At 44.0% G+C, this 12,737-nt stretch overlaps 2 protein-coding genes across 2 annotated transcripts in view; both read left to right on the forward strand.

Annotated features, from left to right (window-relative positions):
* Window positions 1–12,737, forward strand: part of LOC128737314 (patched domain-containing protein 3) — a 195,343-nt gene that overhangs the window by 22,574 nt on the left and 160,032 nt on the right. The gene's annotated exons all lie outside the window — the stretch shown is intronic.
* Window positions 2,795–8,128, forward strand: LOC128735168 (uncharacterized). The gene has a single exon (XM_053829663.1). It carries the CDS (start codon window positions 2,795–2,797, stop codon window positions 8,126–8,128), a length of 5,334 nt encoding a protein of 1,777 aa, XP_053685638.1.

Here is a 12,737-nt window from a genome sequence, read left to right on the forward strand (position 1 = left end):
CATTATTGACGACCCTAATTAATATTTAAACGAACCTTTTCTTCATCTTCCGGCCGCTGTCATTTACCATCGCCAAAAAGTCAACCATCGAAGATCGCCCCGGTCATTGACCGGTTAGTTTGCGACGACGATGTCTTCAAAAATTTTAATATCTTCATCCGTTCGGCTCGGACGTGTAAAAGAAAGTTACGTCCCGCCGACCCGTTTTATTTTATTTTTTTTTGCATTTCGCTGCTTCACCTCATCTGGAAGTCAAATTTCTCCATTCGCAGAGCTCTTTCTGAACGAGATACTGATGACGATGGCACTCAATGGCACGCCGCGGCCACCACCGATGACAATTGCCTGGCAAAATGAGCCCAAAGATAGGCGCACAAAGCGAAGGCGACACTTAATTGCATCTTCTACGACAGTCGCGCCGCGGTTCCACACCCGGTTTCCACTCAGTCGCAACAGGGCCGGCCCCAACCGGAACGATTGCTTCGGTGGATTTTACTGTTAGAAGACGATCGCGTTCTTTGTCTTTTGTTCCTGGTTCGCGTTCAGAAAAAGCATGAGCGGAAATCTAGATTGAAATCTAAATTTCCTTTATTTTCTAGCGTGCAACCGAGCAGCCGAGCCCGCGCAGCCCGCGAAGCGTCGCGGCACAAGCGGCGCCCTCTGTCGATGGTGGCAATCGATGATTCCCGTTTGGGCGGTGACTTCAATGCGTCGAATAACGAACGAACCTCTCTGGCCCTTCTGCTGTCGGCGGTGGGTGCGCTGAAGAATTGATGCTTTTCGGGGGCGAATCGGTAGAAAGAATCTAGAACCTCTACACCGGCACCGTTCGTTGTTGTTGAAAGGCTTCCAAGCCGGAAAGGTGGTCCCGCCATTTAAACGACTGTCAGCTGCCGTTTATTTATGTTTGATGCATAAATTTCTCAGTTCTCAGTTGCGATGTCTCGTAACGTAAGCCTGCCTGAACTATCGCAACCACCAGCCGGTTGTCATCGGCTTGCTGGCTGGCTGATTCTCGGGGCCTCGCCGATGATGGTGAAGCGCCGCTGAATGCGGCTTATAGGAACTTGTGCACACGGATCGGATGGATGGGGAGATCGCAGCTCCGTTACAACTATGAGCGTGTAATTTCCAATCCAAATGAAGAAGGCAAAACAAGATGTCAACGGTATCCGTTACTTTACCTCGGTGCTGCAGCAGCAAGATATCCACCGGATGATGAATTGTGTGCTCTGATCGAGATTTGTGGCTATATTTATGGTTGTTTCTCCGCTCGGTCGTAGGCCTCTTCATTGGCTTCGGAATTATATTGTAGAATTGTTCTTTTTCACCCTATACACTTGAAGTATATTCGACTAAAGAAGACAGTTTAAAACTACTTTAGTTAGAGCAGTAGATAAATTTCAAGGAAGTAAGTTTAATTGCCGTTCCACGAAACCCACCCCGGTAAGTCACAGCACGCGGAGATTATCCGATGCAACCTAGGTGCCGCGCCGGTATGACCGGCCATCAGGAAATGGATTTACTCTTCGCAATTTTCTTGCACACTATCGCATCGGGAAATCTCCGCAAATCGCACCACTTAGTCCTCGCGTATAAAGTGTCTGTTCGGGCAAGACCCCGAATTTAAATAAAGATATTATTGCTAATCCTCTATTACTTATTATCTAAAATTGTTCTTAATAGCTACTAAAATATGTTCCTAATATCTATATAAATACTGCTTATATCAATATTACTTAAAACTAGTTTAATATTTACAAATATCGTACATTCAATCACCAGTATAGGCTAGTTACCCTAAATCAGATCGAATGCGATCTAAAATTCGTTATATATGCGAGACACAATATCTTTTATAGTATATAGAAAATAATACAATAGAGGCAGTTTGATTAAAAGCACAAAGCTGCTCACTAGAATATATAGACTGTCAGTATCACTTATCGCAAACGGTCGTATAGTTTGTTACAGCTGAAGAAGTCCTGTCCTAAATCCTAAGCTAGAAACGGTTTCCCCGTGCGCGTTGTCTAGTTATTAGGTGGTTAACGGTTGCCGAAAACCACTCTACTTTCCGTGTTGAAGAGCGGAATTAAAATTTCCTGTGGCTGTGCAAAAGGTTAGCTGTAAGCTACTGCCAGCAATCGTATTCGTGGGTGATATTCACTGGTAGAGACCACGTGGTCGTCAAGCAAGCCTTCGCTATCCGCATCCCATGCTCCGGGCATGAACAAGGTCCTTCGAACCGGATGCGAAGGACACTCCAAAGGCCAGTGAAAGTGTGATACGCGAAATTACGGACAATTTGTGCGATCGTGAAACTAACAAGCCACGGCACGAGGTTTGCCTATTGTTAGTGGCATCAGTGTCAGCCATTGTTTCGATTGGAGATCGAAAAGAAAAGGGCTTTATTGTACTCAAGCGACATTGATAACGGGGTGTGATACCACGTGGTGCCCGCGTTTGCCGCTCAATGCAAAGGCAAATTGAACAGTTCTACGTACCGGACGATACCGACACTGTGGTGGTGTGAAGAAACATTGCGTTGACTTTGCTACGTTGTGCTCAGTGGTACGAACTTTCCTTGGTGGCCCTCGTCCGCGTCGGGAAGGAGCTTCGAATCGTTACGTTTCCGCGTACCGCGACGGGAAGGAGTTACACGTTCGATCCGCGTCGCGACGGGAAGGAGATTCGATTCGATCCGGAAGACTAATCACGTGTCGTCGCACCCACGTGCCGTCGCGTGTGCGAATCGGTCGGTAGTAATCGTTGAAAATAACGATTTCGTCGCGAAATGGCCACCAAAATCAAAAAACTTAAAGAAAAATTTACTGCACGCCGAGTGGCAGTATCATCACTTGAAACAATCGAGGCATTTGTCGAAGCCTATGAAGAGGAACGTGATTTCCATCAAGTGCCCGTGTGGTTAGATTTGGTCGATCAGTTGTTTCGGGAATACACCAAAGTCCAGTCCGAAATAGAAAAACTGGATAATGGTGATGCTCCACTGGTCAAACATCTGCAGGAAAGAAGAAACTTTGAGTCTCGTTATTGCGCTGCGAAAGGGTGGTTGATGAATAAAAAGATGGCCGATATGGATTCAACAACTGAGCCAGCAGTGTTGCACAATCCACCGCAGCCTTCCAGTTTCCATTTGCGTCTCCCGAAAATCGACTTGCCAAAATTCGATGGAGACTATTCCCGGTGGTTGGGATTTAGAGATACGTTTAAATCGATGGTTCACGACGTACCAGAAATTCCGTTAGTTGCCAAACTACAATTCCTGCTTCAATCACTGGAAGGTGAGGCTCGAAAGCCTTACGAAACTGTCGATATCGAGGCTGCTAACTATGTCTCCACCTGGGAGGCTCTGCTTACAAGATACGACAATAAACGTTTTCTCAAAAAACAGCTGTTCAGGGCCCTGCACGATTTGTCTCCGGTGAAAAAAGAATCCGTTCAAGATCTTCATAATCTTATCGACGATTTCCAGCGTCACGTCAAGGCTTTAGCCAAGTTGGGTGAAGCAGTTGAAACATGGGATACCCCGCTGATATGTATGCTCTCCTACAAACTCGATCCATCGACCCTGCGCGCATGGGAGGAGCATGCTGCTAAGCTTGACACCGTTAGTTATAATACGTTAGTGGAGTTTCTCTATCAACACGTTCGCATCCTGCAGACAGTTTCTTCAGAAATCCACCACCGCACCCAGGTGGCACCGGTCAAGGTGGCCGGTTCTAATATGTATTCCAAGAAGCCAGTTCCAAAAACGATAGCCAACGCAGCAGTTGCCACGTCGCGCTCAAGCCCACCTGCTTGTTATGCTTGCCCGGAGAAACATCTACTATTTCAGTGTCCAACATTTCAGTCCTACACGGTAGCACAAAGGCGTGAGGTAACATCGCAGAAGAAACTCTGTTGGAATTGTTTTAGACCGTCGCATATTGCTCGGAATTGCGATGCAAGGTTCACCTGCCGTCATTGTCATGAACGGCATCACACTCTGCTGCACCAGGTTGCAGCGCCATCTCCTCCTTCCAAAGGAACATCCAGTTTTGCAGTGCAGCAGTCTGTTGCTCCCACGATGCAACCATCATCAAGTAGCTCAACGGAAGTCAGCATGGCAGCACAGGGCGGCTCGTTTAGTACAGTTTTCCTAGCCACGGTCGCAATTTGGATCGAAGACCGTTTTGGTAACCAACACGCTGCTAGAGCATTGATCGATTCCGGTTCACAATCAAACTTTATATCGAAGAAGTTGGCACGATGTTTGTGTTTGCCATCTGAAAAAGTTAGTATTCCCATTTCCGGTATTGGAGAGTCAACCGTAACGGCAACACAATCGATTATTTCCACAATCCACTCCAAGAACAGAAATTTCTCTAGCAAACTACAATTTCTAGTTCTCCCAACACCAACAGCACAACTTCCTACCGCAGATGTAGACGTTACTTCCTGGAAGATTCCTGCAAATGTCCCGCTAGCTGATCCCAAGTTCAATGTGTCCGGAAGTATCGACGTCCTACTTGGTATTGACCAATTCCACGAGTACCTGAAAGATGGTAAAATAATCCTTGGCGAAGGATCCCCAGTGTTAATAGAAACAGTTTTTGGTTGGGCAGTCATTGGCCGGTGGTACGGCGAAACTGCACCTGCCTCTCCTGTCTGTCACACGGCTATCGGCAGACATACGTTAGAGTCGGCATTAGAAAGGTTCTGGGAGCTGGAGACCTTGGAATCCGAACGTATACTTTCCTCGGAAGAAGCTTATTGCGAAGCATTCTACGAGTCAACGATCGACCGCAACGCTAGTGGGCGCTATGTTGTCCGCTTACCGTGTACAGAAGACCCACAAGTGAAACTTGGTGAGTCCAGAAGCATTGCTGAAAAACGTCTTCGCAGTCTAGAGCGTAGGCTGCTCCGAGATGACACCACTAAAGCAGCGTACCACGAGTTTTTAGATGAATACCAGCAGCTCGGCCATATGAGGCAAATTGTAAATCCTCCTACAGAAACGGACACTAGCAACTATCTTCCACACCACCCGGGTTTTAAAGCCACTAGCACGACGACAAAAACACGCGTCGTTTTTGATGCATCGTGTCGCACTACGTCGGGCCACTCACTAAATGACATTCTTCTTGTCGGGCCAGTAGTGCAAGAGGATTTGGTGTCCATAGTTATGCGCTTTAGGTCCAAACCAATTGCGCTTGCGGCGGACATTGAAAAAATGTACCGCCAAATTGAAATTCATCCTGATGATCAACATCTTCAAAGAATCCTTTGGCGAAAACATCCGACGGACCCAATCTCCACGTTCCAGCTTCAGACGATAACGTATGGGACCGCTTCAGCTCCGTTTCTCGCCACACGCACTCTTGTTCAACTTGCCAAGGACGAAGGCGATAACTTTCCTCTGGCGAAGACGGCATTACTGGAGGACTTTTACGTAGATGACTTTATTAGCGGTGCGGATGACGTCGCGACTGCTATACAAGTTCGTCACCAGATCAGCTCGTTGCTCAAGGCCGCAGGCCTTACGTTAAGGAAGTGGGCGTCCAACTCGGCGGATGTACTGACCGATATCCCCGAAACTGATTTGGGAATGCAGCCATTCTACGACCTTTCAGACAGCCAATCTGTCACCACCCTTGGACTGATATGGGAACCCGCTTCGGATACTCTCCGCTTCAAGATCCAGATACCACTACCAGCAGTAGTACTTACGAGACGAAATGTCCTTTCCTATATAGCCCAGATTTACGATCCGCTGGGTCTTATAGGACCAGTAATATGCACCGCCAAACAGTTTATGCAACGCATATGGGCACTAAAGTCATCCGACGGCAACGTGTGCGGTTGGGACCAACCGCTTCCGGAAAAGATGCAGCGTGAGTGGAGAGAGTTTCACGCAACTTTAGAGATATTGAGCGAAATCCGAGTACCACGATTTGTATCAATTACTGGGAATTCCAACCTCCAATTACATTTTTTCTCCGATGCCTCTGAGCAGGCATATGGCGCTTGTGTGTATATGCGGTCCGAAAGTGCTACTCAAGACGTCTGCATCCAACTGCTGGCGGCCAAATCGAAGGTCGCGCCTCTTAAAACTCGACACAGCATTGCCCGCCTAGAGCTATGCGGGGCGCGTTTGGCAGCTCAATTGTTTAAGAAGGTAACTTTATCGTTAAAACTACCTGCTAATGCCTTTTTTTGGGTAGATTCCATGACAGTCTTGCAATGGCTCAAATCCCCACCGTCATGTTGGAAGACGTTCGTGGGAAATAGAGTGTCAAAAATCCAGGAAACGACCGCTGGACATCCATGGAACCACGTGGCCGGAAAGGATAACCCGGCAGATGAAATCTCACGTGGTCTCACACCAACGCAACTTTTACAAAATTCGCGATGGTGGACCGGTCCTGACTGGCTCCGGTTGAGCAGCAGCGATTGGCCAAAGCAATCTTTGGACAGCGAAGTGTTTTCATCCAGCGAAGAACGTAAAATATCCCTTCCGGCCGTAGCAGCTCCGAGCAACTCATTTGGTCGACAATTATTCGAGCGATTTTCATCTTATGCTACCCTACGACGAACGGTGGCATATTGCATGCGGTATATGCACAAATTGCATCATCATACCGCAAGTAGACGTCCTGATGGTGCATGTGCAGGGGCACCAACGTTACGGAGGGAATCATTGAAATACCTCACTGCATCTGAATTGCAAGCTGCTGAATTATGTTTGTGTCGACTGTCTCAAGGCGACACCTTTCCTAATGAGCTGAAATCATTACAACGTGGACATTCGGTTGACAAGAATTCGTCAATGAAGTGGTTGCAACCCGAGGTTGCCAACGACGGCCTGATTAGAGTTGGTGGCCGACTCAGGCACTCTGAAGTTTCCGAAGCGACAAAGCACCCGATCATCCTTTCTGGAAGACATCGATTGGCATATTTGTTGGCCGATCATTTTCACAAAAAATTGCTACATGCGGGACCGCAGCTGATGATGACAACCATGAAGCAGAAATATTGGATACTCAGCGGCAGAAATTTACTTCGACAGGTGTATCATCAATGCTTCACCTGTTTCCGTCGAAAGCCAGTACTCATTCAACAAGCGACAGCGGACCTTCCAAGCTCCAGGGTAACACAATCGCGTCCATTCGCGGTGTCCGGTGTGGACTACTGCGGCCCAGTTTACTTACGCGGTGCTCATCGGCGAGCTGGACCGGTGAAAGCGTACATCGCTGTGTTTGTTTGTTTTTCCACCCGTGCCGTCCACTTGGAACTCGTTGGAGATCTTTCGACGGTGGCCTTCCTTGCTGCCCTGAGAAGATTCATCGCCAGGCGTGGTAGAGTTCGAGAACTGCACTCGGATAATGCCACAAATTTTAAGGGCGCGGCAAATGTTTTACACGACATATATAAATTGCTAAAATCCGACGATAAGAGTCGTAAACTGTTATTCGATTGGTGTGCTAATGAGGAAATCATATGGAAATTTATTCCACCGCGCGCTCCTCACTTTGGGGGGTTGTGGGAGGCGGCGGTGAAATCGGCGAAGACTCAGCTTCTCAAGCAAATGGGAAATACTGTTGCTACCCAAGACGAAATGCAGACACTCCTCGCCCAGGTCGAAATGTGTTTGAATTCTCGGCCGCTTACTGAGTTGTCCAGCGATCCGTCCGACGTAGAGGCCCTCACACCTGGTCATTTTTTAACGGGAGAAAATCTACAAGCGATTCCAGAGCCAGACTTCAAATTACGTCCAGACAACAGACTCACCCGTTGGCAGCTGATGCAGAAAAGGCTCCAGACGATTTGGTTGCGCTGGCATACCGAATACCTGCAGCAGTTACAAGCTCGGTCCTCGAGGGGACTTAGACCATCCGTAGATGTCCAGATCGGTAGATTAGTCATCATAAAGGACGACAACCTTCCTCCAGCGCAATGGATGCTGGGCCGCATCACTAAACTTCATCCTGGCCCAGACGGCATTGTGCGTGTCGTATCGCTTAGAACTGCAGGATCCAATGATGTAATTCGTCCGGTAGTCAAGATAGCACTGCTACCGACACCATCTTTCTCCAGAGACGACAGTGAAGCAGAGGTAACTGAATAAATTTAATTTTGCATTTCTTCCGGCAGCCAGTATATTGCATTCTTGCTGATATGTGTAGTCGTTATTACTCATCACATCCTGGCAGAGCAATCAAGAGCACATGGTGAACAGTTATGAGAGCGTTAAATCAGCATGGCTGTTTTAAGGTGGCCGGAATGTTCGGGCAAGACCCCGAATTTAAATAAAGATATTATTGCTAATCCTCTATTACTTATTATCTAAAATTGTTCTTAATAGCTACTAAAATATGTTCCTAATATCTATATAAATACTGCTTATATCAATATTACTTAAAACTAGTTTAATATTTACAAATATCGTACATTCAATCACCAGTATAGGCTAGTTACCCTAAATCAGATCGAATGCGATCTAAAATTCGTTATATATGCGAGACACAATATCTTTTATAGTATATAGAAAATAATACAATAGAGGCAGTTTGATTAAAAGCACAAAGCTGCTCACTAGAATATATAGACTGTCAGTATCACTTATCGCAAACGGTCGTATAGTTTGTTACAGCTGAAGAAGTCCTGTCCTAAATCCTAAGCTAGAAACGGTTTCCCCGTGCGCGTTGTCTAGTTATTAGGTGGTTAACGGTTGCCGAAAACCACTCTACTTTCCGTGTTGAAGAGCGGAATTAAAATTTCCTGTGGCTGTGCAAAAGGTTAGCTGTAAGCTACTGCCAGCAATCGTATTCGTGGGTGATATTCACTGGTAGAGACCACGTGGTCGTCAAGCAAGCCTTCGCTATCCGCATCCCATGCTCCGGGCATGAACAGTGTCGCCCCCCCAAATGGTGCGCGCGCTGCGACAAATTACCGCGCCAATGAATGTCGCCGGCATGTCGATTTGAGTCGAGCCGAGCCGAGCCGAGCCGAGCTGAGTAGAGATGGGGTGCCCTTTTTGCCTGAACTCTTCGGCGGGCAATTATCTGCGATTGTTTCAATCGCGTCGTCCATGTGCCTGCTTACCTGCCTGCCGTGCCGTACACTGTACCAACATCGATCACCATCGATGTGGTAGAAGAAACCCGATACCGTGGGGCTGCACACTGATTGAGAATTGGTTTGCGATTATGTAAAGAGTAGTCGCAGTGGCTGAAAAATGCTGCGTTGCAGGTTTGCAGCGATTTTTTTCAGGATTTTCTGCTACTTTGTTGTGGCAAAGTCGATCGTTTAATGGCAAAGGTGCAAAAATCCTGCAATCATAAAACGTGCAATTGATCCGGAGTTTAAAGCAAATGGTAGCAAATCAGCTTCGGAAAAAGGTTTCGTCATTCAAGGCCGAGAACGAATCAAGCGAATGTTTGATACCTTGCTTAGGAATGAAAAGGGCGTTCCCAGTTATAGTTATCCGATTATTTTTGAGCGGTATAGAAACATTTGGTTGAGCGTTGTTATGATGGAAAATAACAGACTTGAAGTCGATACTTTTGACGCGGTCAAACCACTCAAAATACCTCTCAGCCTAGGTATGATCAAACTAGCAAAATTGAACATTAATTTTAAAATGACTCCCACTTATATGTAGGGTTTATTTCTAATTCCCGTCGTAGTCGTAGCCATTCTAATTTTTATCATTTGTTGGATGGATTTAATGAATACACCAAAAGTTCTTGTGCTGATTTGACTAAAACACACTTACCTTCCGAACCGTGAACTTTGAAATCACTGAAATAACGCAACTGACTTTATTTCTTAAATTCGTCGTTCCGTTTTAAAATCCGTCCATCAAAATTTTTCATCGTCCGAACTAAAAATCACAACAATGTTTACGAAGCTAACGCGCATGTATTTGTGTAGGACGGTTTGTCATGGTTATTCTGCAAAATTTCAGCATGTCAGGCAAGTTTTCCTGGCTGTAGAATAACGACAATGCCTTGCGTGAGTTATTTTCATTTATGAATGACGGAAATTAAAACGATTAGCCGACATTTTCTTTTTCGTCGCACGCAAAAACGTAGGAAATTTGGCTGGTAGGACTTCTTTAATGATAAAAAGCATTTAAATAGATTTCAGCTCACTTTGATTGATCGCGTATGATAGACAACAAACTAAAATATTAGGAATACCTAGTTTTGCATTGTGCGTAGTAGGCAATTACGACGAAGCAGCAACATACCCTATGTAAGATTGAAACAACAAAACCAAAAGATTCATACGTTTTACTTCAGAATAATATATTTGCCAAATGTGAACTCATAAATTTAAAAGTTTTGAAGTAACATGAGTTGCTATAAAAACGGTATGAATTTTTCATGATTTTTTCTGTTTAAAAATCTTACACAAGAAATGATAATACCCACCCCAATAAGATTTCGTAAGAATTTTCGAAGTCCACCTGAACCCATTTCCCTTACGTAATTAGTATACGGCTCCATACTTGCTTTGTACTTGTTGTGCGTGGGGCTCGCACCCACGCGCTTTTGGTTGGTACCCGAATGTTTTACTCAGTAAACTACTGCCACCTGTTATATTAGGTAGTCTAGTACCTAATTTTGTTTTATTCTCCCAATTCTATCATCCTCCGTATATCATCAGGGTGCCAATGAAAATGGATTTTAACGGAACAACCTGCAAAATGTTCATTTCCATGAAAAAACAAAACTATGCAAAATTTCAGCTCAAACGGATTTGATTAACTGCTGCCACAAAGGCGTCAAGGTTTCATTTGTATGCAAGTTGAAAAATTACCAAAGAGAGGAGTACATCAAATTGGTGTTCTCGATTTTTTTTAAGTTGTTTTAAAGATGCGTGAAAAAAATTTGTCAAATATCGACTTTCTGGGACGATTTTTCAAAATACAAGGTCGAGTATGTCCCAGATGTCAATTTTCGTTGAAATTTTTTTTTCAAGATCTTGACGTTTTATGCATTTTGAAGTTATGTGGCATCAAAAACAATTTCGAAAACGCCGGTTTAACGTACTTCTCTCTTTGGTGATTTTCAACTTGCATACAAATAAAACCGGGACGCCTTTGCGGCAGCAGTTATTCAAGTCCGATTGAGCTGCAATTTTGCACAGGATGCTTTTTCATGCTAATGAACATTTTGCAGGTTGTTCCGTTTGAAAATTCTAAGGTCACTTTTTCCCCATACATTCCATTGGTGCCCTAATATGCATCACATACTTTCCATGCGACGATATTATTTTTTGTATGACTGCTCTTTAGTTCTTCCGCCGAGCGGATAGAAGGTCACACGGCAAGTCGGGCGATTAAAACCACCACTGAGTGTGGTTTTTCTTTCTTATTTGGTTGCATATGATTATACGCGGTCATGACGTAAATTATTTTGGAAAGTTGTGTGTACGAGTTCCACCTGCCATTGCACAACCCGATATATTTTTGGTCTATATCGAAATTGCTCGATATACGTTGTAGCTTCCGCCAAACTCCACTACTGTGCACACGTAAGTACTATGCAGTTCGTTGTTCATCGTTCTTTTGCTGCTGATAATGTCATATTAATAGAATATTTCATCCTGCTAAACTTGCGACAGCGGACGCAGAACTTCAGAAAAACTGTAAACACACTAAAATAAGTAATTTTGCTTAATATCATGACTATCTATCTCTTAATGGTTGTGAAATATATAAATTTGTTTAAAAACAGTATTTAATAATCAATTATGGTCAATAACTTTGCACACAATTTTTCCATTGCTTTCAAATGTTCTACAAAGTTATGCAGTATGTTGAAATGCATATTTTTTCTAAAAACGCTAAAACGCATATTTAATGAGTTTTGAAATATTTAAAAAAAATTGTTTTCAAAATTTTCTTTTTTTTTTCAATTTTAGGCAATTTTAGACAAACCAAACAACTTTCACAGGAAAGTAATCCAGTAATGTTCCGATTTTGTCAACCCCATATTGAATTTTGAGCTGACAAAATGATAAAACTGACAATATCGGGAAATTCTTTTTTCGAAATTTTTTTCAAAATTTAAGACTTCAGACCTTGCAATATTGAAGACTTCTACTAAAAATTAAATTTTAACACTCAACTGGTCAACCGAAAGCTCAATCAACTGGGCACAGCACACTGCACAGTACACTGAACTCGCTTTTTACGCGGTTTTTTACGCGATTGTTTTTACGCGAATTTCGAAATTTACGCGGTTTTTTTTTACGCGATTTTCGGAATTTACGCGGATGTGCTCAAAATGTCTATTTTTTCGCGTAGTGTTAAAATCCACAAAGTTTTTTTTACGCGAAATTTTGGTTTTTTAAGCGGCTTTTAGAATTTACGCGGTTTTTTTACGCGAATTTCGGAATTTTCGCGGTTTTTACGCGAATTGCGGAATTTACGCGGGTTTTTTACGCGAATTTCGGAATTCACGCGGTTTTTTACGCGGTTTTGATTTACGCGGGACGCATCCTTCGCGTAAATAGCGATTTGAGTGTAGTCCAAAAGGGCGAAAAGTAGAACTTTTTTCCTAGTGCCTCTTGTTTTCATTTTATCATTTATGGTCTTCAGCACTTTTGTTCGTATGAATATCCCCCTTAATTTAAAACTGTCAAAAGTTAGTCGTCGCTTTCTATAATGAAAATAAAAACATAACTTTTTTATGTTAGGAAATATAGACATAGTTTCTTCGGCA

The sequence above is a fragment of the Sabethes cyaneus genome, chromosome 2 (assembly GCF_943734655.1).
Source record: "Sabethes cyaneus chromosome 2, idSabCyanKW18_F2, whole genome shotgun sequence".
NCBI lineage: Eukaryota > Metazoa > Arthropoda > Insecta > Diptera > Culicidae > Sabethes > Sabethes cyaneus.